A 27,884-nucleotide genomic window follows, 5' to 3' on the forward strand; every position below is an offset into this window, starting at 1 on the left:
CTACATTGGCATACTCCACTGGTGATGTCCACCATCTCCAGAAAATGGTGGTAGGAACTGCTGTGGTTGTGGCTGGTAGTATGGTGTGAAAACGGGTTGATATTGGGGCTGCTGATGGACTGGAAAACTCTGCTGTTGATAAGGAACTAGAACAGCTAGTCCAATTGTTTGCTGTCCCCCCTGAGAAACGGCATTCGGTACTGGCTGTGACGCCCCAACGCTGCCAAGCTGACCTTCAACAGTTGCTACTTGTGTTGGAACTGTGTCGATCACGGGTTGGCGGAAGCGAACTGGAGCGAAAACTTGTTGCTTTGCTGCTTCTCTAGTCTGTATTGGTTGCTCAGATGTAGATGACACTGGATTCTGTGTGGTCGTGGAGACGACAGTGGGCTGTTCAGAAGTGGAGGTCACAAGTGTCGAGGTCAGAGTTGACGTTGTCGAGGTTGTGGGTGCGATTGCGTCCTGCGTCACAGTCGCAGATACTGATGAGATGTCGTCTGGAGAGTTAGCGCTAGTAGCTGCTGAAGCATCTACGCTTGAGGTTGTGGAAACCGCTTCTCTTGTTGGTGCAGGTGAAACAGCCAGTGATGGAGTAGCTGTCTCTGATGTTATGATAATCTCTGGGGCAGATGTCGACTGTGGAGCGAGAGATAACGGCGCCGATGTTGTTGTTGTCGTCACCACTCCAGTTGACGTTTCTGACGTAGGTTCAGGAACAAGCTCCGCTGGCGTTTGAGACTGAGGTCCAATAATCGTCGGAATTAGAGCAGAGGGTGGGGTGGCCGGCAGTGCTACACTAGCCTTGGTGGTGGTGCTCTGTGCACCTTGCTGGTTTGTAGACAATGGGAACAACGCAAATGCACTTTGATAGTGTTGTGAGACGCCTTGATTGTTCTGCTGCAAGTTCTGTTCGATAAATTTCTGCTCCAGTTGCTGTTTGTATGTGGCGAACGTATCTTGGAGCACATCTAGCTGTTTCTGATAGAGTTTGTCCTGGTCTTGTGCTTTCTGTAAGAGATCGATTCCTGTAGTGTGATCTTGAGTAAAGTTCAACTGTGCTGCAGTTTGTTGTTGATGCTTGGACAGGAATATTCGGTGCTGCAGATCAGCGATTAGGTTCTCACTTACCAATGCCGCATCCTGAATATCTGCAGTAGTACTTCTCAGTCCTGCATCAGCTGCTGGAGTTGTCTCACTTACAGCGTCAACCACAGCCTCTGATGTCACCTCAGGGGTAGCATCCTTTTGCTGGTTGTAGCCTCCAAAAGAAGACAGGAGCAGCTGGTGATATTGCTCAGGTGATTGTTGTACTTGGTTTTCGTGTTGTGTAGGTGTAAGGTCTTGAGGATGAGGCATGTGGGGATCAGAAGGATGAGGAAATTCTATGGATGAAGAATTTGCCAGTGTCAAGGCATCGTAGGAAACGTTCAGCGCAGCTAATGGTCCAGTACTGTCTATATTGCCATTTGAGAGCAGTGGTGGTGCAGGAATTGGAATTGCAGGATTCAGTGTTTGGTGGTACGCTGGGACAGCGACTGATTGATACTGAGGTGTTCCAGCAGTCACTAGCTGCAGTTGTAATACAGGCGATTCACTTGCTGGAAGTTCTTCGTTTGATGCGTTGTGAATTCCAGGCTCATCACTGAACACAGGGGAATGAGGTGTTTCTCCATCACCTCCTGGTTGTACAGGTGGCTGGTTGACTGACTGATCATCTGCTGCTGTATCTATGCTCGACTGATTTGATGTTTGCATAGCAGTTAGTTGCTGCTGGATGAGGCCCACGAGCGCATACTGTAGGGGGATGTTGGAGTCCTGTTGTTGAGAATTGTCAGCACCTGCTGGGGTGGCAGCAGTTAGCTGCTGGTTCTGAGGGATGATTGCTGGTTGCTGCTGAACGGAAATAAGAACTCCTCCAGTTGGATAATGCAGTGGCTGCTGGGCTGTGGCAGTGACTCCCGGAGTCTGGTCCAGAGGGTAGCCCTGAGCAGTGGGTAGAACTTGTGGTTCGACACTACCTTCTGGCAGTGGCTGTAGAAACTCTCTCGGTCCAGTTGGTGCAAAGTCCCCACCAAAACCAGATACACCTAGGCTCTGCTCGAGGCTGTTCTCCAGCTGCTCTCCAACCTGGAAGGCTCCACTTGGGGCCGAGACAGGCACTGGGTGTGGGACTGGGAAAGGCCTGGGAACACCATAAGGTATCAGATGCTTGACTGGGTAAGGTTCTGGCTTCCTGACAGGCACAGGATATGGGTGATTCACAGCAACTGGTACAGCGTGGGGAACTGGAATAGGGATATTTTGTGGAAATGGTATGGGTACGGGATGGGGCACTCCATACTGGACAGGGTGCTGTACTGGAACTTGGAAAGGGGCATCTACAGGTACAGGAACTGGATGAGGCACAGCATACGGCACAAGCTTCTCCACTGGGTATGGTCGTGGCACTGGGAATCTGACAGCATACCTGGAAATGGAGACAGAAAAAGTTACTTGGATGCATCTGGTGACCTCTTATTACCAAATAAACAAGATGTAATTTAGAATACGCTGAAGATATTTTGATAAACTGAAGTATATTTAGTGTTTTTCTCACAGCATATTGTCACAGAACATGGAGGTGTGAGACTTGAACTCTGTGAAACATGCTAGGAGGTGGCAGATCTGTCGACAGTAGAAAATGCTGATGGAGGGACGTTTCTGGACACAGAATATGCAATTTCTTGTGGTCACATGTTAACTCACTGACATAGTTAATTGATGGGTTTGGGATTATCGAGACTGGGCCGTCAATCAATGGAAAAGTGTCGTCTGGTTGGATGAGTTTCCTGTTACACCAGGTCGATGATCGCATCCAGATTGTCATATAGGCGAATGGTTGCTCAAAAAATGCGCCACACAATGGACATGGGCACCTGGAGGAACAGTGTTATGCTGACGGAGACAGTCACCTGGAATTAGATCCGTGGTAGTTCTCAAAGGCACCGTGATACATATGGACTGCATGGACGTTGTTGTGGACCACCTGCATCCTTTCATGTTTGATATCTCTCCAGTGTCGAAGACATCTTCGAGGACGAGTGTAACAAAACCAGGATAGTACTGCAGTCGATTGAGAAGCATGGTAGCGATCTTGATGTCTTGGCCACCAAACATGCTTGGCCTGAACCCAATGGAGCTCCTCTGAACCACTACTTCACGCCAGATCCGAGTAAAAAAAAAGAAAAAAAAAAGAGCTCGAACTCCGTCCGGACAGGCCTCGGAAAAGGGCAACAGTACCGATCGATCGCTATGTCATCCACAACGGAAAGCTGCACTGGACACGGATGTACAGGGAACATCGTCAGCACACTGCGCTCCTGGCTGGCTTCATAAGGGCTTGGTGCACCCTGCTTGCCAACAGCGCTCGGGAGACGAGAACGGTCACCCATCAAAATACTAGCCAAGCCCAACAGCACTTAGCTTCGGTGATCTGAAGGGAACCGGTTTACCACTATGGAAAGACTGAATAGCAATCAACAAACAAATGGTCCTTAATTTATGGTAATTGCGTGAGCTGTGCTAGACATCTCGTGGCACAGACTTCTGGAACACTTTGAACGTCTTGTCGAGTCCGGGCCGTGGAGACTCGTTGCTGTTCTGCATTCCAAAAGTGAAATGGCTGGTTCAAATGGCTCTGAGCACTATGGGACCTAACATCTTAGGTCATCAGTCCCCTAGAACTTAGAACTACTTAAACCTAACTAACCTAGGGACATCACACACATCCATGCCCGAGGCAGGATTCGAACCTGCGACCGTAGCAGTCCCGCGGTTCTGGACTGCAGCGCCTACAACCGCACAGCCACCGCGGCCGGCCCAAAAGTGAAGTAAGATGCTACTAACCATGTGGTCACAAAGGTTTGAAACTTCTTCTTATACGCTTTGCTTGTCCATGTAGGGTCTATTACGACTTTCCTGTGTCGTGTGTCTTAGATTCTGTTGTTTGGGTCTGTACACATGGACTTCCTCGTGTGTGGCGTGAATGGGGTCTTGCTTGATACTGTGTGGCCAATAAGACTCCTAAAATTTGATGTCGGAACCGCTGAAGGGAAAGCTTTCTTCAGTATACAAGCAGCAAAGCAGTTGATTTTGGCAGCTGGATAGAAATAGAGATGTTTTTTTGCAGAGGACCATGCTGGTTCTGGAGTTCTCGATGTATGTGTTTCCTAACTGAATGCAGACATGTGCAGGACGGTCGGATGGGAAGGTGGTGGGCGTGAAAGAAACATTGGGAAGATTTTAAGTAATAAGTCTTTTATTGGCCACTTTTACCCTTCTAAAGGGTCACATAGTCAGGCCTAGGGAGGCGAGAGTGAGCCGGAGCGTAGTCAGGGGCGAACCGTAGTTCACATAGTTAAGGAAAAGCGGTGTCTGGGAAGACAAAGTCCACAGTGCTGCAGCACTGGGAAGGGCAGGAGATGTTGACTGCTACAGGCTCTCGATTGAGAGAGAGAGAGCCCCGGTGGCGGGTGGCTGGGTACATTCAACATGGCCACACGGCTTCCTCTGCCCTGATTGGTCAGAAGCCGAGGAATCCGCGGGGCCAGCATGGAAATTTCCAGAGCATGACCTGGTCAGCGTCGCATAGACGGCGTTACTTCGTCAGCACACGAGGGAGACGCGTGATCGAGATGCTTGCTGACTTGCTGTTGCCAGACCGTGAGATGGAAAAATTACAGTCAGCCGACGCTGCCAGCTACGGCTTAAGAAGAAAGTGACTTTTGAAAGTGGATAAAAAGTAAAATAAAATTCCCTACTATCGCTCTACTATCTGGCTCATCCTTACAGACACCACGCTTGAAGTAGCCACGAGTTTCTTTTTCCTCTCTTGGTTTTTCTAGACTTACAAATTGTTGATGGTGTAGTTGGAATGAAACTTTAATTAATGGCGAGTTCTGTGCATGAGTAATTTGTGTGGTCCAGTACTATAATACCACCGTATTCTGTGTCATTTCTCATTTGTACTGCTTTGCTGTAGCCATCTGACACTTTCCTTTCTAGGCTTCGTTTTGCGTATTTCCTTTGTTATTTCTTTGACAACGCTGGTCATGCTAATAATGAGTCTCCATAACAAAATCGTTCTGCCATTTTAACTTGCTACAAGTGTAGATTTAATGTTTTTATTTCAGTCTTTGATCACAATATGAATTCTTTAGACGATCAGCGGTTTCTGTCCGTAATGACCATCCTCAGATCTTTTTTACACCATGTTCTAAAGTAATAAAGCCATAATGCACGTTAGGACATGGTGTAAAAAAGATCTGAGGATGGTCATTATGGACTGAAACCGGTGATCGTCTAAAGAATTCATATTGTGATCAAGGACTGAAATAAAAAAACATTTGACAGTATTGGATCACTGTTTGTATAAGCAACCATGTCGCAGTTGGTGAAGTGTAGGTTTGTGTTGATAGTATCAGCTCATTTCCTTTATCTCTACAATAAGCCATACTGTTCTGCATTTTGTTTATATCATGTTTATACATTGTAAACCTTGGCAGATGTATATATTGTGTTTACGTCTACTGTACTTTGATATTACGAGCGCATGCTGAAAAGTAATGCATACGAATTTCTTATGTGAATACTCTTAAGCCTTTTTAAATAAAATAAAACTTATTACATTCTGCAGATTTATTCTTCGTGTCTACATATTTATTTCTCTACATAGTCACTCTGGTGACGTACACATTTCTCCCAAAGAGAGACTGGTTAACAGTTATTTGATGTTGCTGAGCAACAGTCACAATATTTTTTTAAGGAGCACGGCCGCCATTTGAATGTTTTATTGTTTATTTAAGTAAAACCCAAGCTTCGGCCTTTTATGCCATTTTCAAGTATTTGATTTTCATATCTTTAACATACAGGGTGACAATTATTGAGCTATATGAAAAAAAAAAGAACGTAAATTAGTTACAAATTACGGCGCGAACACACTTTATTCAACATGTAAAAGTCACTACAGATATTCGGAATTAGGTTAAACATTTTCGATTTGCCTGCCATCGCCGGCCGCGGTGGTCTCGCGGTTCTAGGCGCGCAGTCCGGAACCGTGCGACCGCTACGGTCGCAGGTTCGACTCCTGCTTCGGGCATGGATGTGTGTGATGTCCTTAGGTTAGTTAGGTTTAAGTAGTTCTAAGTTCTAGGCCATAGTGCTCAGAGCCATTTGAACCATTTTTTTTTGCCTGCCACCATTGGCCGAGATATGATGCAGACGAATTGCAAAATTGTTCATGACTCATTCAACTGTCGGAACATGGATGGTGTCGATGACCTCCAGAATGGCTGTTTTCAGCTCAACAATGGTTTTGGAGTTATTGATGTACACCTTGTCTTTGATATAGCCCCACAGAAAGGAGTCGCATGTGTTCATATCCGGAGAATATGGCGGCCAATCGAGGCCCATGCCAGTGGCCTCTGGATACCCTAGAGTCAGAATGCGGTCCCCAAAATGCTCCTCCAGGACACCTGACAGTCGCGTGCTTCGATGGGGTCGACCTCCGTCTTGCATGAACCACATCTTGCTGAAAACAGGGTCACTTAGGGTAACGGGGATGGAGTCATCTTCCAGAACCTCCACGTACTGTTCGGTACCCTCTGTGCCATCATGGAATATGGCACCGATTACTCCCGTGACTCGACACTGCACAGCGCACAGTCACCCAGTGAGGGAGAAGAGGCTTCTCGATCGTGAAATGCCGATTCTCAGTCCCCCAAATGCACCAATTCTGCTTGTTGACGAACCCATCCAAATGAAAGTGGGCTTCGCCGCTAAACATGCATACTAATTCGCATCACGATCCACGACCAACCGTGCAGTTTGAACGTCCTAACGCAAACCGTTCTGAAGTTGTGACGATTTTGTTTCATATTGTTCAATAATTGTCACCCCGTATATTGCAGGATACTTAACATGTTGACAGGTTGAAAGACGGCCACAAATTAAGGAAAAGATTGGCTGCTCACGAAATGCCAGATGTAAAATCACAATCTTGTAACAGATCAGTAAATAATCGTGGGAGCACGTCATATCTACTAAAAACTAATTCGTTGATATTGTCACTGAACGAGTATAATGTTTGACTTTGTTAGCGGAGCCATAACCTCACCTCTGCTTGCACCTCTTCATCACCATCACCTACATCTACATCTACATATACATCTACATCTACATCTACATCTACATCCGTACTCCACAAGCCACCTGACGGTGTGTGGCGGAGGGTTCCCTGAGTACCTCTATCGGTTCTCCCTTCTATTCCAGTCTCGTATTGTTCGTGCAAAGAAGGATTGTCGGTATGCTTCTGTGTGGGCTCTAATCTCTCTGATTTTATCCTCATGGTCTCTTCGCGAGATACACGTAGGAGGGAGCAATATACTACTTGACTCTTCGGTGAAGGTATGTTCTCGAAACTTTAACAAAAGCCCGTACCGAGCTACTGAGCGTCTCTCCTGCAGAGTCTTCCACTGGAATTTATCTATGAACTCCGTAACGCTTTCGCGATTACGAAATGATCCTGTAACGAAGCGCGCTGCTCTCCGTTGGATCTTCTCTATCTCTTCTATCAACCCTATCTGGTACGGATCCCACACTGCTGAGCAGTATTCAAGCAGTGGGCGAACAAGCGTACTGTAACCTACTTCCTTTGTTTTCGGATTGCATTTCCTTAGTATTCTTCCAATGAATCTCAGTCTGGCATCTGCTTTACCGACGATCAACTTTATATGATCATTCCATTTTAAATCACTCCTAATGCGTACTCCCAGATAATTTATGGAATTAACTGCTTCCAGTTGCTGACCTGCTATTTTGTAGCTAAATGATAAAGGATCTATCTTTCTATGTATTCGCAGCACATTACACTTTTCTACATTGAGATTCAATTGCCATTCCCTGCACCACGCGTCAATTCGCTGTAGATCTTCCTGCATTTCAGTAGAATTTTCCATTGTTACAACCTCTCGATACACCACAGCATCATCTGCAAAAAGCCCCAGTAAACTTCCGATGTCATCCACAAAGTCATTTATGTATATTGTGAGTAGTAACGGTCCTACGACACTCCCCTGTGGCACACCTAAAATCACTCTTACTTCGGAAGACTTCTCTCATTGAGAATGACATGCTGCGTTCTGTTACCTAGGAACTCTTCAATCCAATCACACAACTGGTCTGATAGTCCATATGCTCTTACTTTGTTCATTAAACGATTGTGAGGAACTGAATCGAACGCCTTGCGGAAGTCAAGAACCACGGCATCTACCTGTGAACCCGTGTCTATGGTCCTCTGAGTCTCGTGGACGAATAGCGCGAGCTGGGTTTCACACGATCGTCTTTTTCGAAACCCGTGCTGATTCCTACAGAGTAGATTTCTAGTCTCCAGAAAAGTCATTACACTCGCAGATAATACGTGTTCCAAAATTCCACAACTGATCGTCGTTAGAGATATAGGTCTATAGTTCTGCACATCTGTTCGACGTCCCTTCTTGAAAACGGGGATGACATGTGCCCTTTTCCAATCCTTTGGAACGCTACGCTCTTCTAGAGACCTACGGTACACCGCTGCAAAAAGGGGGCAAGTTCCTTCGCGTACTCTGTGTAAAATCGAACTGGTATCCCATCAGGTCCAGCGGCCTTCCCTCTTTTGAGCGATTTCAATTGTTTCTCTATCCCTCTGTCGTCTATTTCGATATCTACCATTTTGTCATCTGTACGACAATCTAGAGAAGGAACTACAGTGCAGTCATCCTCTGTGAAACAGCTTTGGACAAAGACATTTAGTATTTCGGCCTTCAGTCTGTCATCCTCTGTTTCAGTACCATTTTGGTCACAGAGTGTCTGGACATTTTGTTTTGATCCACCTACTGTTTTGACATAAGACCAAAATTTCTTACGATTTTCTGCCAAGTCAGTACATAGAACTTTACTTTCGAATTCATTGAACGCCTCTCGCATAGCCCTCCTCACACTACATTTCGCTTCGCGTAATTTTTGTTTGTCTGCAAGGCTTTGGCTATGTTTATGTTTGCTGTGAAGTTTTCTAACTCGGTTGTTGTACCACGGTGGCTCTTTTCCATCTCTTACGATATTGCTTGGCACATACTCATCTAACGCATATTGTACGATGGTTTTGAACTTTGTCCACTGATCCTCAACACTATCTGTAATTGAGACAAAACTTTTGTGTTGAGCCATCAAGTACTCTGAAATCTGCTTTTTATCACTTTTGCTAAACAGAATAATCTTCCTACCTTCTTTAATATTTCTATTTACGGCTGAAATAATCGATGCCGTAACCGCTTTATGATCGCTGATTCCCTGTTCTGCGCTAACTGTTTCAAATAGTTTGGGTCTGTTTGTCACCAGAAGGTCTAATATGTTATCGCCACTAGTCGGTTCTCTGTTTAACTGCTCAAGGTAGTTTTCAGATAAAGCACTTAAAAAAATTTCACTGGATTCTTTGTCCCTGCCACCCGTTATGAACGTTTGAGTCTCCCAGTCTATATCCGGCAAATTAAAATCTCCACCCAGAACTATAGCATGGTGGGGAAATCTACTCGAAATATTTTCCAAATTATCCTTCAGGTGCTCAGCCACAACAGCTGCTGAGCCAGGGGGCTTATAGAGACATCCAATTACCATGTCTGAGCCTGCTTTAACCGTGACCTTCGCCCAAATTATTTCACATTGTGGATCTCCGTCAATTTCCTTCGATACTATTCCACTTCTTATCGCTATGAACACGCCTCCCCCTTCACTGCCCAGCCTGTCTCTGCGGTATACATTCCAACCTGAGTTTAGGATTTCATTACTGTTTACATCTGGTTTCAGCCAACTTTCTGTCCCTAGTACTATATGGGCGTTGTGACCGTTTATTAATGAGAGCAGTTCTGGGACCTTTCTATAGACGCTCCTGCAGTTTACTATTAGCACATTAATATTGTTTTTCCCTGTTGCATTTTGCCTACTCCTACCTTGCCGCGTCTCAGGAGGCGTCTTGTCGGGCCTAGGGAGGGAATTCTCTAACCTAAAAAACCCCCATGTGCACTCCACACGTACTCCGCTACCCTTGTAGCCGCTTCCGGAGTGTAGTGAACGCCTGACCTATTCAGGGGGACCCTACACATCTCCACCCGATAGCGGAGGTCGAGAAATTTGCACCCCAGATCTCCGCAAAATCGTCTGAGCCCCGGTTTAAGCCTTCCACTCGGCTCCAAACCAGAGGGCCGCGATCGGTTCTGGGAACGATACTACAAATAGTTAGCTCTAATTCCAGTTAGCTCTGATCAGCAGCGAAGGCCTCGAAGGGAAAGGGACGAAAACCGGGTGTGGCGAGGTCGGGACTGTATGGAGTATAATGGACTACAGTGAACCCAAGGCGGCAGGTCGGTAAGTTCATAGTGTATTCCATCTCGAAAGACGGATAACCACATTTGAAAATATTTTGAGGAATCAATGGTAACTCAACAAACCTGCTAGAAGATCAACAACGATGGCTCTGTAGAACGTAAGCTGTTTTTAATCTCTCGTATGCTACTCTGTAACAAACTGGTTTCTGTTACGGCTTCATCTGGTACAACGTGGGCCGGCCGAAGTGGCCGTGCGGTTAAAGGCGCTGCAGTCTGGAACCGCAAGACCGCTACGGTCGCAGGTTCGAATCCTGCCTCGGGCATGGATGTTTGTGATGTCCTTAGGTTAGTTAGGTTTAACTAGTTCTAAGTTCTAGGGGACTAATGACCTCAGCAGTTGAGTCCCATAGTGCTCAGAGCCATTTGAACCATTTTTGATACAACGTGGATAACCCTCCAAGATTTACTTCATAATTTTAGATCTTCAGTGAGAAACAAAATGAACGAACTGTTCTATTTTGAAACTCGATTTCAACAAGCTGTTTCTCACTTACTTAAATGGGTTAGGCGTCCCTTATGGTTACTTAATTGGATTAGGCGTCCCTTTTCAGATAGAAGCGTTTTTACAAATCGCATTTTTGTGGCGAAACTTTTATTTAGCCAACTTTAGCCCAATACGCCTAAAAAGACTTGACACTCATGTTATCAAACTATGCGTGGTATCAACAATCTATTAGACGACAGAACTACCTGCCGTTCCTAAACTAACTATGTGATGAAATGAAGCTGCTTAAGATTTGGAGAAATTTTTTCGAGACGAAATGTTTTGAAGATTTTGAACACTACTTGGAACCAAAATACTGAATTAAACGTCTTAAAAGTTAATGAATGTTCACAACGTAGCCTCTTCATCCATCTTGACGAATGTTCTATCTTTAAAACGACTGTACACTGAAATACAGCACTTTAGATCAAGCCAAAGTTTTTAAATGCCACCGTGACATTTTGTGGTTCTTCATTTAAGAGCCTCCTAGTCACAATGTACAAGGGCTCTTCGGAAAATAAGGCACTGTCAGTTGTGAAATGGAAACCACAGTGAAAATCAACTGTTAAAAAAAAAGGTTCAAATGGCTCTATGCACTATGAGACTTAACATCTGAGGTCATCAGTCCCCTAGACTTAGAACTACTTAAACCTAAATAACCTAAGGACATCACGCACATCCATGCCTAAGGCAAGATTCGAACATGCGACAGTAGTAGGTCCGTGGTTCCGGACTAAAGAAAACTGTTTTATTTGCAACCGTTAGCTACACCTTCCAGTTACGTCTCTTGATAGTACCAGCGTCCCAGTACGCTCTTCATAGAAGCATCCTCCTGTGCTTTCAGGCAATTTTTTGCGGTGGACTGCAGCTCGTTCTCTGTGTCAAAATGTTACCTTCATAGTCAGCGGTTCATTTGAGCAGACATGAAAATCAGAGGGAGCCAAGTCCGAGCTGTATGGTGGGGGTGATACATTCCTAGTGAAAATGCTGCAGGGGCGTCTTCATTGATCTTGCAGTGTGCGACCGAGAACTGTCATGGAGAATGGAAAGTGAGTGAACCCCTAAGGGACCAAACTACTGAGATCATCGGTCCCTAGACATACACACTACTTAAACTAACTCAGGCTAAGAACAACACACATACCCATGCCCGAGGGGGGACTCGAACCTCCGGCGGGAGGGGCTGCGCAATCCCTGACAAGGCGCCTCAAACCGCACGGCCACTCCGCCCGTTCATGAAGTGCGTGACAGTTACATTATATGAGCTGCATGAAATCAGGCGAAAATCTCTCTCTAGGCGCTCATACAGTAATTTCTAGGCATTTTTGCGTGCTTACTCTGCTCTCAGAACAGAAAAGTTCAACGTGAAGCAGTCGATGGGTGTACTAGAGACGCTGCCAAACATACTTGGGCAAAGCTTCATCGAATTCTCGCTATGGTTTCCATTTCATAACAGATCGTTCATTACTCTCCGAATAGCCCGCGTATTAAAATGCATGACCTAGAAATCTGTATATCTTCTTTTGATCATTTAGCAGACCTGCAAATTAAATTTGAACAAATCTGTGATCGCCACTAAGATTATGAAGCACCGGACTTCCGAAATGTGTTGTTCATTTCGTTTAAAAACACATGTATCGGAACGGCATGATCCCATTACCAAGTTCTTATAGTGGTGGGGGTCACGTATTCCAGAAACATGTGACTTAAGTCACACATTTGGACAGCTGATGCATTATAATCTCCGTATTGAAGTCGTGATATACAGGGTGAATCACTAACTATTCACACCAAGAATAACTCCGAAAGTATGATAGGAGCTGAAAAGTTTGTGGGACAAAAGTTGCATGGGACAACGGAAGCCATAATATGACGTTGGCTTTTTTTTGCTAAGTGGGCTCGCTTCAGAGATATGAAGGTCAATTTTTTTTAATGGGATGCTATAGGTTATATAGTCTGATACCGGCTATCGAGACGAATTCAATGATGTGTAACAGTAAGGTCTTTGAAGGTCAACGGAGGTCACAAAGGTGGCATGAACGTCCATTTACAGAAGGTGTTCGAAGTGATGACCATTGGTATCAATCCAGTGCTGCAATCTTCTTATCATGGATTGAGGGGTATTCCTTATCACATCGGCACTTACCGAAGCATATGCTCCGACAATTTTCGCATATCTTCAGGTGTAGTTCGAACGTCTTTATAAACAATGTCTTTTACGAATCCCCACAAGAATAAATTCAGAGGCGTCAAGTGTGGTGAACGAGCCGGCCACAACACATCTCCTCCGCGTCCAATCCGACGACCTGGGAATTGTCTCTGCAACTCACTTCTGGCCATCAGCGAAAAATGTGCCTGACACCCATCGTGTTGATACCACGTTCTATTCCTTGTCCCTACAGCTATTTCTTTCAATAACAGACCTAATGTTTCTTGCAGGAACGTGGTGTCCTTCCTACCATTTCCTTCGATGAAATAGGGCCTATAATTCTGTCCTCCAGAATCCCACACCATACATTCACAGACCACGGTTTTTGGTGTGCAACTTGCCACAGCCATAATGGTTTATTATTGCCCAGTAACGCATGTTATGCAAATTAACATTTCCATGGTTCGTGAATGTATCCTTGTCAGTAAATAAAATCAAATTAATAAATGTGTCATCCTTATGAATCTTAAGTTGAGGCCATCAACAGAATTCAGTGCGACGCATACAATCCGTAGCAGTTAATTCTTGATGGAGACTCATATGGTAAGCATGATATTTATGGCGATGCAGAACACGAACAACACTACTCAGGCTCATGCCAGATTCGCTTGCGATTTGATGCGAACTAACACAAGGATCTCGAAGCACAGTGGCAAAAATACCAATTTCCGTTTCCTCGTTAGTAACTTTCCTTTATCGGATATGTTTCTGATGCGTTAAAGATCCAGCCGTTCTCACTTTATCATACACATATGTAAGTGTAAGACGTGTAGGGTGAGTACGTTGAGGATATCTTTCAGCCCATAAGTATCCAGCTCTCACTGAAATTCGTTGGCATTCTCCGAAAATGAGAAGCATATCGACTTGTTCTTCGAAGGAATACATGATTCACATTCGCTTGATTCGACGATGTCTCACCGTTCCTGTTAGTTTTGTATTTCCAAACCGTCGAATGGTGTTTACATATCAATGGCACTTTAGATGGATACGACGTATTCGGCGAATATTTACTATTTGCACGATATATGGGAGAGAATTGTGAGACCATGTGCTTCTATAAGCGCCAAAGTAATAAGGAATACCACTCAATCCATGATAAGAAGATTGCAGTACTGCATTGATACCAGCGGTCGTCATTTCGAACACCTTCTGTAAATGGACGTTCATGCCTTCGTTGACCTTCAAAGACCTTACTGTTACACATCACTGGACTTGTCTCGATAGCAGCTATCAGAAAATAAGTACCAAATTACAGCGTCCCATTTAAAACGAACAAAGTTGACCTTCATATCTCTGACGCGACACCACCTAGCAACAAAAAACCAATGTCATATTATGGCCCCCGTTGTCACATGCAACATTTGTCCCTCAAACGTTTCAGCTACTATCATACTGAAACGTCACCACTGAAAAATTTATGAGTGACTGTGCTGATAGACCTCTTACATTATCTGATTTTCAAACAGCTGAGCAAAACTGAACGTACTCAGACATTTCGCTCTTTACCTGTTCTGATCAACACTAAACTGACACACAATATTTTTAGCGCAACGCAATCTGACTTTCAATAATCCCTACAAAAGAATGGCCCTGGCTAACAATAACCTATACCTTTCATGAATCACTTACCCGAAAAAAAATCTTCGTTACTCGAACTACTGCCATACAGCGAGAGCCAATACTGCCAGCTAAAAAGGATTCTAACTACTGAAGGCACTAACTACTGATGGGCATAATTAATAAAATGAAAGATTTTGATAGAGAACAAACAATGTATTTACCTTAATAGTGATCAAAAGTCATAATATATATATCAGTTCATGACATCCAGTACTACAAATTTACTCTCTCTCATGGACACACGTCCAGATCATCCGCTCTCAAAACTCCGCCATCTCTCTCCCCACATCCTCCACTGCTGGCGGCTCACCTCCAGCTGCGAAGCGCTACGCGCTGTTCACATCCAACTGCCCAACACAACGGTAGCGTATATTCCAACAATGCCAACCAGCCACAGACTGCACACAGCACAACCAGTGATTTTCATACAGAGCGCTACGTGACGTTACCAACATAAAAACCTAAACAGCCTACTTACAATACTTTCGGAGTTATTATCGGTGGCAATAGTTAGTGACTCACCATTTGTTTGCTCTATGGTTTCACAATAGATAACAAAATCTGGGATGGTGGAATGAGCGCCAGTAGATCATACGCCGTGGATTCACTCACAAGGGGAGGTAATCTCGTGGTATAACGACGGCAAAAAGCTATATTGTAGTTTCCATAGCTCTGAGTCTCAAAACACAATGCCCGTGCAGCGTTACACAGTACAGCGGCGGCTGTCTCACCTGTGTATCCTCCGGACGCGCGTGGGCGGCAGGAGTTCCGGGAAAGAGATGGTGGTCAGCGTCGCCCCGGCGTGGTCGGCGCCGGCCAGCGAGGCCCACGTGGGCGGCAGGGGCGACACAGCGCACGTAGCCACCAGCACGAGTGCCACCTGCAGAAGGAAACACTTTTAGTTGTCGAAACAGCACAGACGTCTCTTACTAGGGGCTGAATGCAAGGTCTTCTCCTACTGCAGGACTTACGATTAGAATTCGTGTGGGCAGCAACTGCGTCCTGCATCCACATCCATAATGTGCGAAACACAGTGGAGTGCATTGCAGAGGGCATTTTCTCCCTATCCGGGTTCTGTCTCTCTTATGGAGCGCGTCATGAATGTGTACATACACGCATCTCCGCGCATTGTAACTAAGCACTATTTCGAAACCAAACCGAGCGAGATGGCGCAGCGGCTAGCACACTGGACTCGCATTCTGGAGGATGACGGCTCAATCCCGTGTCCGGTCATCCTGATTTAGCTTCACAAGCTGCGACATCGTCGCGAAAAAACACACTGACCCGTACTATGTAATAAGTTTCCTTTAATTTACATCTACGCTCACAATCTTTTTGTTTAACAGATGCACGATGCACGAGCATGTGATGTTATCTATATGGATTTGACGATGCTGGTGCTGATTCCGCATTTAACATTTGACGATGCCACTATGGCTGCAGTACAGCAGGACTTTGTTTTTATGGAACAGACCTGACGATGGTCATTAAAGACCGAAACCGGTAATCTATTAAACAAAAAGATTGTGACCATTGACGTAAATGAAAGGAAACTTAATCCTGATTTACGTTTTCCGTGATTTCCCTAAATCGCTTCAGGCAAAAGCCGGGATGGTTCCTTCGAAAGGGCGCGGCCGACTTCCTCCCCCATCCTTCCCTAATCCGATGAGACCGATGACCTCGCTGTCTGGTCTCCTCCCCCAAAACAACCCAACCATCGAAACCAAGTGCGTTGTCTTCGACAGCGAGTGTTCGTCAGAGACAAGGGTATCGTCAGAAGTGCCCCAGGGAAGTGACGTAGGACCGATGTTGTTCTCTATATAGTGTGATTCATGTGCCCGTACCACTGGGTTTTATGCAGCCCGCAACATCTGGAAATACTATACGCGAGATTTTCATATTCTCTCTCTCTCGCTATCCGCAAACTGTTAGTCCTAAAAACAAAGTGAACTCGGCTGGAAATTTAACATAGTTAGATTTTATACTGGAATATACTTCCGCTGGAGGCCACGGTTTTCGAGTTTGAAGATCCGTTTTCTAAGTTTTTCTTCAATAATTCGAAAACTAAGGCCTCTACTGAGAACATATCCCAGTACAAAATTTAACTACATGAGATGTCCTAGAAAAATGTCATTCATTTTTTTCTATAGGACATGTAGTTTGCACGTAGTAAGCGAGACAGTATGACAGTCTTGCACGTGGTATTTGAAGGTATTGCGGGTTGCATAAAACCCAGCAGTAGGGGCAGCTCAATCACACTGTATACATATTTGACCGGATGGGCAGCGTGAGCAGCAAAATTATGGATGTTTCCTGATGATGCTATGAGTACAAGAAGATATCGCCATCGAGTGACTTCAAATGTCATCTTGTAGATGACTTACAAAAGTATTTCCAGTTGCTGTGGTGGATGCCTGTTTGCTCTAAATGTTGGATAGTGTAAGTTAATACAGATGAATAAGAAAAACAAGCCCCCTCGTAGAGGTCTGATTGACACAGTCTCGCCGGTCGCTGTGGCCGAGCGGTTCTAGGAGCTTCAGTTCGGAACCACGCGGCTGCTATTGTCGCAGGATTGAATCCTGTCTCGGGCATGGATGTGTGTGATGTCCTTAGGTTAGTTAAGTTTACATAGTTCTAAGGTCAAGGGGACTGATGACCTCAGATGTTAAGTCCCATAGTGCTCAGAGACGTTTGAACCATTTTGACACAGTCTTGTCGATTAAATATCTGGGCGTAGCGTTGCACAGTCAGTAAAGGCGTCAGTAGTTAAGGGGAATGGTCGACTCAAGTTTATTGGGAGAATTTTAGGAAACTGTAGCTCATCTATAAAGGAGAGCGTGTATAGAACACTAGTGCAACTCATTCTCGAGTACTGCTTAAACTGTTTGGGATCACCCTCCGGGAGGGGCTGTAGGAACACGTCGAAGCTATTCAGGGGCGAGCCGCTAGATTTACTACTGTTAGGTTGGATCAATAACAGAGATGTTTCGCGAACGCAAATGGGAATCATTGGAGGGAAGACGACGTTCTCTTTGCGAAACACCGTTGAGAAGATTTACAGAACTGGCATTTGAAGCTAGCGGCTGACCTACGTGGTGCGATCTCATCCACCTCATCGTATATTACTGTCTTCCGTGAACCATTCCGCACACACTCGTTGCAATGCCGAAACACTTCGTCCACACGAGCATGGATGCATCACATTCTTTCATGCCAATAATGCACCCTGTTCCAAACTCACTGATTTGACGGTACGGTTCGCGCATACGGCTGCGAGGCACGCTGCACGTCTGCTCGCGTCAAACTGATCCATAACCTCCGGTTTATGGCGACAAAGAGAGCGGTGGACACGTTTTTACCAGCCGGTGGCGTTGCGTCACGATATCGATGTTGACCTCGAATCCACCGGCCGACAGGGTTCAGATGGTAATCATTTCTGCAGAACATACAGTAGTAATACACATGTCCTGGGAATATGAACGTCCCATCTCTAGTCGGTCAAGTTGTTCTGTTTTTTCTGAACATTAGTGTATTTAGTAAATTTTGCTTCGCGAAGGCCTTCTCTCGCAGTCATTTTATATTGCCAGCATTTTTAAATTTAAAGTTTTCAGGTTGCAGGTATGTTTACATTTTCACGTGCGCCTCAGCTGTCGATTCAGCATATACGTATTCAGGTACGTATGTTGGTGTAAACGGGTTAGCAAGCATTGCCGTTTAGTTTTCTGGTTTACTCCTCCTTATCGTTTACTCTTTTTTGTAGCATATTTTCTGGTGATGACTTGCGAGTGAATTAATACTGATATGATACCTTTCCTGTGGCTTAAGGACCAATATGCATTGTAAAAACCAAGCGTGAGCAAGAATCCACTCCGAGGGCTCTGTACAAACTTAATCCATTTATAGATATTTCATCCATTCCGGGAATAGAAAATCGCGACAATTTTTGCCTGCTATCGTTATCGATACTGCAAGATATCCATCCTTCCGATTCCAAGGATTTCGTGCGTGTTTTAAGTTTAAATTTTTTCTTCTAACTTCGCATTCGCTACTGTAATTTCTCAGAAAATCGCGACAATTTTTGCCTGCTATCGTTACCGATACTGCAAGATATCGATCCTTCCGATTCCAAGGATTTCGTGCGTGTTTTAAGTTTAAATTTTTTCTTCTAACTTCGCATTCGCTACTGTAATTTCTCATTTATTTTATAAATTTTGGATTTATACTAACATGCTAAACTAACTGGCTATTGCTGACGTTGACTTCGTCTGCTGTCGTCCCCGTTGCGTTTACTGGTAAGATTTGACGGAAGTCTTCAGATAAGAAAATGGAGCAGCTGATCGTAGGGCTATTGCATTTATGCAAATGCCGAACTTTTCTGTGGGCTATTGGATCTCATCCCAAACAATGGAAGTGCAATCCCGGAATAATTACTAGTATTACTTGCTATGAAACATTACAGATGTTGCACACGTGGAAGACATGGTGGGTCACGAAATGCTCTCATATAGAATGAGCAACACGTAAAGGATCTGCAATGCCAGCGCCGACGTGGCGTAGTAGCTTCACGCCTGTCACCGTTGGATGGCAGAGCCGTCGTTTTCACAGTGGTAGGTGGCTTCGTTTCATTGTAGCTCAGCCAAGTATCATGAAATATATGTAAATTAAGCACACAAACCTTCCTCGTGAATCACTCCACCGATTACTGAAAACCCGATGGAAATCCCCAAAGTTCCTCAGATTTTTGTCGGGTTATAAATCCAGGATAATATAACGAAAATATTTTTTATGTGAAAAACAAACAATGGAAAATCGAGGATGGACTGTAACAATATTAGAGAAGCAAAGTTGCCACTCACAATATAGCGCAGATGCTGAGTCGCGTTAGGCACAACAAAAAGATCCACACAACTATAGCTTTCGGCCATTGAGGCCTTTGTCAGCAATAGACACACATACACACACACGCACACACACACACACACACACACACACACACACACACACACACACACACGCAAACGCAACTTGTACACACGTCTATAGTCTCAGGTAACTGAAACCACACTTTAAATTGTTATTTAATTTTAGTTTGTACGAAAATGTTATGTGCTTCCTCCAACCGCCATTCGATAAGAGTAATCTGAGATGCTTCTCCACCACTTTTTCCTCCCAGAACATTGGAGATTTGTCCAAATAACATCGATTTGGTACCATTTGTTGTAATAAAAGACGGGTAAACACATGTTGGCGGTTAAAGGCTGTCAGTTTTATAGCACGCGTGCTATGGAAATACGCCATTTGAAGGAATCAGGTCATTCAGAATTCATCAAAACGTGTCGTTTAGTACGAATTGTTCTCATTAATTGTCAGGCAATGACATACCAGCATTTACAACCTTTAGAGGAGAGGTAACCAACCTTTCTTACCTGCCGCACACTTTTGTATTAGTACGAAAATTTTGCTAACCGCCGATCAGTTGCACGATAGTGGTAGTATCTAAAGTACGAAGCATTTTTTGGAAAATTTTTCAGCGAATCTGGCAATGCCCCGCCGTTGCTAAATACAGGGTGAAGATTAGTAGAACCGACTAACTGCAGAGACGGGTTTCTGACTGGAAATGGACGACAAAAGGTCCTATGAACATGTGTCCGGACATGGACGGTCTGCGTGCAACGGAACACAATACAGAGCTGCATCGCATTCACGTCACAACAGACGTGGAAGTGACAGTGATAATAGCGGTTGAGATGCAAGATACATGTAATCTTATAAGCGAGTGCAGGCTTTCTCGGCGAATTTCATATATGAAGTCTTCACGGGTTGTCAGCCGAGTAGCATCGTCGTCTCGTAGCAACGTTTCGATGGAATGCGTCTCCATCATCTTCAGGCCTGAACAACCCGTGAAGACTTCATGTACATGTCATCTTACTTTGGCTTACACCGTGTTGGCAGGTCACTTGCCTGGAGCTTGTACTAGGGTTCGTCTCAGTATCCTGTAGAACCCGGTCATCCAAATCTACTGTACGCTCAGTCCGCTGCCCCCCTCCACGCTGGTCTGAAAGGATCACACAAACACACAAAAGGGCTTGAAATGTTGTGTGTTGTGGTTGGTGTCTGTGACGGCACTTGTTTTGGTTTAGCCATCGTACCTCTAGATCATTTCCACCTGCTTGGTCGTATACAAACACGATCTCGGGTTGTTCCCGTCGTCCCCAATAGCTGAATGGTCGATGATACTGGCGCTAGATAAGGATAAATAAGAGGATATATCAAAGGATGGAAAGGTAAGATACACACACAGAAAAATATATACAATGATCGAAAGGGAACTCTCAAAGTAAATTACTGCAATCGATTAATTTATCTCAAGTCTGAACATTTCGGACCCTAAAACATAAAACAATTTTAAAAAAAATAAACTTTCATTTTCGCTCAGTCGGCGAGTAGTTATCTTAAGATGATGTAGATTCCTATTCGTAAAATATGGAATGTTATTCGTCTATAAAAGTCCAAAGCCATTGTTTCGGCAGCATATAGTTTGGAAGGAAGACGGTGGTTCAACGTACCGTAGCAGACGTAGTCGTTAGAGACTGAACATAAGCTTGGTTTGTGGAAACAGGCCGTGTCTGAAAGGTTAAGGACCGCCGCTGCTCCCCATCTAAAATAACTTAGGAAGAGTGAATTGTCCTCTATTTTGAATAGCTCCTTCCACCGATTTGAGATACTCACAAAAACTGAAAGTAGATAACCATACGAACACTGGAATTCGGTTTTTCACTAAAAACGAGTCAAGTATGTAAACAAATGATCTGTCTCATCCATTTCAACAAATTGCTGAAATGTTTACTAAAATAGGGACGCCCAGCCAAAAAAACAAAAAACAAAAAAAGAATGGTCAGCGTGGCGGAACGCCGCACGAAGGGGCCCGGTTTCGATATCCGGCTGGGTCAGGAGATTTTCTCCCCTCAGGTATTGGCTGTTGTGTTGTCCTCATCATCATTTCGTCCCCGTCTTCGACGCGCAAGTCGCCCAATGTGGCGTCGGATGTTGTAAGTACTTGCTATCGGCGGCCGAATTTACCGAATGGGGGACTCCCGGCCCACAATGCCGTATGCTCATTTGCATTTCATTTTTTCGGCTTGTTCCCGACATGAATACTGGACATTTCGGCTGCTTACAGTATGCTGCGTCAGTTACACAGCCAGCAACACACAAGGACAGCACGTGGTCAGAACTTCCATTCCTCAGCGCTATCTACCGTGGCAACGGTGCATTTCCTGACGCACGTTCATAGGATCTTTTTTCCTCCATTCCCAGTCAGCATTCCGTTCCTGCAGTTTGTCGGTTTTATTAATGTTCTGTATGTATGGGAATCGGATGTACACTCTAATCTCCTCCGCCATCTCTGTCCATCTCCTCGTACACCCCTTCGTTTATCCATTACCTCCTCGCCTCTCTGTGTACGTCCCCCTCCCACCCCTCCCGGTCTCCTCTCTGTCCTTCTTTATTGTTATTGCAAACAAAACCTTGATTAGGATTTGAAGTCGCTTAAGATGAACGAGAAAATCGCTTCGAATCATTTGTATGCGGGATACGAGGGACACCTCTTCAGTCGCTAAATCCATGACGATAAGGATAGTAGCTTCAGTGACAGTATTTCGCATAATTTTAATCTGCGAATATTACAGGGTGATTCAAAAAGAATACCACAACTTTAAAAATGTGTATTTAATGAAAGAAACATAATATAACCTTCTGTTATACATCATTACAAAGAGTGTTTAAAAAGGTTTTTTTTCACTCAAAAACAAGTTCAGAGATGTTCAATATGGCCCCCTCCAGACACTCGAGCAATATCAATCCGATACTCCAACTCGTTCCACACTCTCTGTAGCATATCAGGCGTAACAGTTTGGATAGCTGCTGTTATTTCTCGTTTCAAATCATCAATGGTGGCTGGGAGAGGTGGCCGAAACACCATATCCTTAACATACCCCCATAAGAAAAAATCGCAGGGGGTAAGATCAGGGCTTCTTGGAGGCCAGTGATGAAGTGCTCTGTCATGGGCTGCCTGGCGGCCGATCGGGTAGTTGACGTTCAGGTAGTTACGGACAGATAAGTGCCAATGTGGTGGCGCTCCATCCTGCTGAAATATGAATTGTTGTGCTTCTTGTTCGAGCTGAGGGAACAGCCAATTCTCTAACATCTCCAGAGAGTGTGGAACGAGTTGGAGTATCGGGTTGATATTGCTCGAGTGTCTGGAGGGGGCCATATTGAACATGTTTTTGAGTGAAAAAAAACCTTTTTAAATACTCTTTGTAATGATGTATAACAGAAGGTTATATTATGTTTCTTTCATTAAATACACATTTTTAAAGTTGTGGTATTCTTTTTGAATCACCCTGTACTAAAGCTTCGGGCGATACAGGTGGCCGGCCGTGGTGACCGAGCGGTTCTAGGCGCTGCAGTACGGAACCGCGCGACTGCTACGGTCGCAGGTTCGAATCCTGCCTCGGGCATGGATGTCTGTGATGTCCTTAGGTAAGTTAGGTTTAAGTAGTTCGAAGTTCTAGGGGACTGATGACCTCAGATGTTAAGTCCCATAGTGCTCAGAGCCATTTGAACCATTTTGCGATACAGATTTCGAAGTACCAATCTAATCGTGCCGATAAGCCATAAATACAGCATTCCTCTTTTCTGTGAAACCGACGGCGACGAAGGAAGCGAAACAACACATTTTTGTGCATACATTTTTGTTCGTAAACATATAAGAAGAAAGAACATATAAGGGAGAAACAATTTGTCTATACGTGTCCTGCTATCGTACCTGAAACTGACTCCGAGAAAGCATATGAAACCGCACATTTTCGAAGCTCAGCTCTGTGTTTTCCTTATCGCAATCGCTCGTAACAGAAAACCTGTGCTTTGTTCCTCTGAATATTGATTACAATATCGAGTAAAAATCCGAACTAAATCTGTCAAATAGTTTTCGAGATTTTAATTTATAACAATGTTTAAAAACGACTTGTCTTTATATTGTAGTACGGATGCAGCAGAGTTGAAGAATACGATACACAGCTACACCTGCCTAATATCGTGTAGAGCCCCAGCGAGCGCGCAGAAGTGCCCCAAAACGACGTGGCGTGGACTCGACCAGTCTCTAAAGTAGTGCTGGAGAGTAATGACACCATGAATCCTGAACGAATGTCCATAAATACGTGACAGTACGATGGGGTGGAGACCTCTTCTGAACAGCACGTTGCAAGGTGTGTTCATGTCTGGGGAGTTTGGTGCCCAGCGGAAGTGTTTGAACTCAGAAGAGTGTTCCTGGAGCCTCTCTGTAGCAATTCTGGACGTGAGGGGTGCCCATTGTCCTGCTGGAATTGCCCGTCGTAATCAACAGTGGATATGAATGGATGCAGGTGATCAGACAGGATGCTTACGAACGTGTCACCTGTCAAAGTCGTATCTAGACGTATCAGGGGTCCCATATCACTCCAACCGCACACGCCCTACACCATTACAGAGCCTCCACCAGCTTGAACAGTCCCCTGCTGACATGCAGGGTCCATGAATTCATGAGGTTGTCTCCATACCCGTACACATCCACCCCCCTCGTCCGACCAGGCAAAATGTTTCCACAGTCCAATGTCGGTGTTGACGGTCCCAGGCGAGGCGTAAAGCTTTGTGTCGTGCACTCATCAAGGATACACGAGTGGGTCTTCGGATTCCGAAAGCCATATCGATGAAATTTCGTTGTACGGCTCGCACGCTGACACTTGTTGATGGCCCAGCATTGAAATCTGCAGCAATTTGTTGATGGATTGCACTTCTGTCACGCTGAATGATTCTCTTTAGTTGTCGTTGGTCCCGTTCTTGCAGGATCTTTTCCGGCCGCAGCGATGTCGAAGTTTTGACGTTCTGCCTGATTCCTGATATTCACGGTACGTTCGTGAAATGGTCTTACGGGAAAATCCCCAGTTCATTGCTACCTCTGATTTACTGTGACGCATCGCTCGTGCGCCGACTATAACACCACGTTCAAACTCACTTAAATCCTGATAATCTGACACTGTAGCAGCAGTAACCGATGTAACAACTGCGACAGACACTTGTTGTCTTGTATAGGCGTTGCCGACCGCAGCGTCGTATTCTGCCCATTTACGTATCTCTGTATTTGAATACGCATGTCTATAACAGTTTCTTTGGCGCTTCAGAGTAATAATATCCTTCAAAATGATGGAGCACAGCAATCAGTCGTCCTTTCCTTCCAGGCTTCATTAAAGTAAATACAGGTTTCAGCTAACGCCTACCCATATCAATGCCCTATTTCGTAGTTTAAATACATGTACATGTACATGTCAGACCCCTTCTATTCGGGGTTCTGTGACATTTCATTCAAGACTCAACTGTGACAGAAGCCCGAACGGCAGGGGACTGACGTATTAGGACGTGTATTGAAACTATGAAATAGTGCACCGATAAGGGCTAGGGAATAGCCGAAATCTAGTTTTGCTTTAATAAAGCCTGAAAGGAACGGACAACTGATTGCTGTGCTCCGTAACTTTGAAAGTCAAATCACAGTCTTTGAGTGCATTTCTCATTCCTAATGGAACGTAGTTTGATATGTAGTAATAATACTTATCAAATACTTTGTGACAATTTTTCTGAAAAAACTTATAAAAACGTTTTTAAGCTCGCTACCACTTAACGGTCCACTATGAAAGCTGGAATCCCGTTTGTAGACGGTAGGGATAAGGTTGACTACGACTGCTTTAGGGCATCGTAAGATAAAAGACAAAGGTTTAAATGACGCCTGTCAACTGTAACGTAGTGGAAAGAGAAGCGAAAGATTGACAGTTTGCGCCTGGTTTTCTACAAATGTATATTTATTCGCTTGAGGTGTTAGAAAGGCTAGATGATATTCTTATTAATTAGACAGAAGATTGAAATATTAGATTGTATGTGTAAACAAGAGCAGCATACGTTCAGGAGTGAGTTTTTTTTCCATCTTATAGATGTGTCAGAGAACAAAAATCAGTGAAGACCAAGACTGCATTCAGCGTTACTGGCTGATTCCCTCGCAGTTCAGTAGAGCGTATACTGCAGACAGAACAACGTGACTGGCACGTGGACAAGTGGACAAACGTGCGTATCAACCCTAGGGACACCAAGTTACTGCAGGTTACGTGGAGCACTAATCAAGGCCAAAACTTACCCATGCTATAATAGATTACAAATCTTGCAATATGTATTTATTTCCCACTGTGAGATCAGTTCAAGAGTGCTTAGTGACGTTATAAGTACAAACGTAATGTTTGGAAAATATAGAGCGGCCAAAAAAGTATAAGTTAATATACTGTTTTCTCTGGTAAAAGGTATAACAAGCAACATTGGACAAAACTTGGCAACGAAAGTATATTTAAATCAGAAACATGAAGTTCGTGCTTGTATATACAGGCTTTCCGAAGTTTCTACTCACTCTTTGATCCATTTTAGCTGAATAATACATTTTTGTCCTTGAGGTAAAGTTTCGGAAACAGAAATAAATCACTTGCCCAAATATAGATTACGGTGTATTGAAAACTGTCGAGAAACACTCTTCAATTGGAAAGAATACTGTCATTTTTAGATGACAGTTACTCCATGGACACAAAATAGTTGATTCTGAATGACTGTTACGTAGATGGCGACAAACTCCACATCCAGAGATGTTTGTGCGTATGAATATGTGTATGAATAATCAATTGGAGATGGTACATAAAGATAATAAAAAGTCATAAATTTACTTGAATAACAGCAGTGTTTTGAATGACTTACTGCAGTTACTGCATGTCAAGGTTGCAAAATGAAATTGAGACATAAAACATCCTGGCAGATTAAAACTGTGTGCCGGATCGAGACTCGAACTCGGGGACTTTGTCTTTCGTGCGAAAGTGCTCAGATGGTAGAGCACTTGCCCGGGAAAGGCAAAGGTCCCGAGTACGAGTCTCGATCCGGCACACAGTTTTAATCTGCCAGGAAGCTTCATATCAACGCACACTCCGTTGCAGAGTGAATATCTCATTCTAGAAATTTAGACATAGTTTGAATTATGATCACAGACGGTACCAACCCAGTGCAAAATATGCCCTTGAGCATAAAAGTTGTATTTCGTATTTCCTGTTTTTAAAATTTTAACCACGTAAATGTGCAGTATAGTATTTTATAAAGTGAAAGAAAAATAGAAAAGGCCCATAAACATAGGTTATTAATATAAAATAATAATGTACGCGCAATTTTTATCCGTGTTTACCGACTATATCTTTAATAGACGCAGTGAAAGAGGAGCAGTGATCGTATAATGTTAAAAGTAACAATTAGTCCAGTTGACATCTTGGATATTCGGGAATCCAGCCGGATGTTCGCGTCGTTTTCGCACGATATTTCAACAGCGTGCCTCGCTGTCTTCTTCAGGTGCTACCTGAGACTGGTCCTTGGGTCGATCGAGTGCAGCATAAACACTGGACTCGATCGACCCAAGGGCCAGTCTCAGGTAGCACCTGAAGAAGACAGCGAGGCAGGCTGTTAAAATATCGTGCGAGAACGACGCGAACATCCGGCTGGATTCCCGAATATCCAAGATGTCAACAGATCGCCGGGAAAGCATGAAGAATAATTAGCACAGTTAATGAGTGTAGCCAAAATGGTGATCAGCAGGTGGAGTGGCGTGGCGTGCCTACCTTGAGGACGGAGAAGACCTGCGAATCTCCGGAAGCCATGGCTGCGCCGCCTCTGAGGAGATTCGCTAGCGGCCCGCATTATATACGGGCGGAAGGAAGGAAGGAAGTGTGGGCGCCGGAGTCGCCGCGACAGGAAGGAAAGACGGGAGCTGGCCTGGATCGTATCCCGTGACTACCGGTTCCTCCGCCGTTCGATGGCCCGCCGCCGCAGAGCATCGGATGTCAGCCAACCCACCGCAGCTCCTCACTTGTTTTGCACGTGACATGCAATAACGGGGACCACCTGCAAAGTTCTACGATAGCTCCAGCATTCTCTACAGGGCACCTGCAGAGAGTACTCTACTGCATTGGCTCCTTACTTAGCTTGCATTTATCGCGAATCTCTTGCCCAACGT

At 44.5% G+C, this 27,884-nt stretch overlaps 1 protein-coding gene across 1 annotated transcript; it reads right to left on the minus strand.

Annotated features, from left to right (window-relative positions):
* On the minus strand, positions 1-27,528 carry LOC124550795 (mucin-5AC-like). The gene is made up of 3 exons (XM_047125519.1): positions 27,490-27,528; positions 15,499-15,647; positions 1-2,467 (listed from the first exon to the last, which is right to left on the minus strand). Exons 1-3 carry the CDS (start codon positions 27,526-27,528, stop codon positions 1-3), a joined length of 2,655 nt encoding a protein of 884 aa, XP_046981475.1.
* Positions 27,529-27,884: the final 356 nt, after the last annotated feature.

Source organism: Schistocerca americana, chromosome 9 (genome assembly GCF_021461395.2).
Source record: "Schistocerca americana isolate TAMUIC-IGC-003095 chromosome 9, iqSchAmer2.1, whole genome shotgun sequence".
NCBI classification, from domain to species: Eukaryota; Metazoa; Arthropoda; class Insecta; order Orthoptera; family Acrididae; genus Schistocerca; species Schistocerca americana.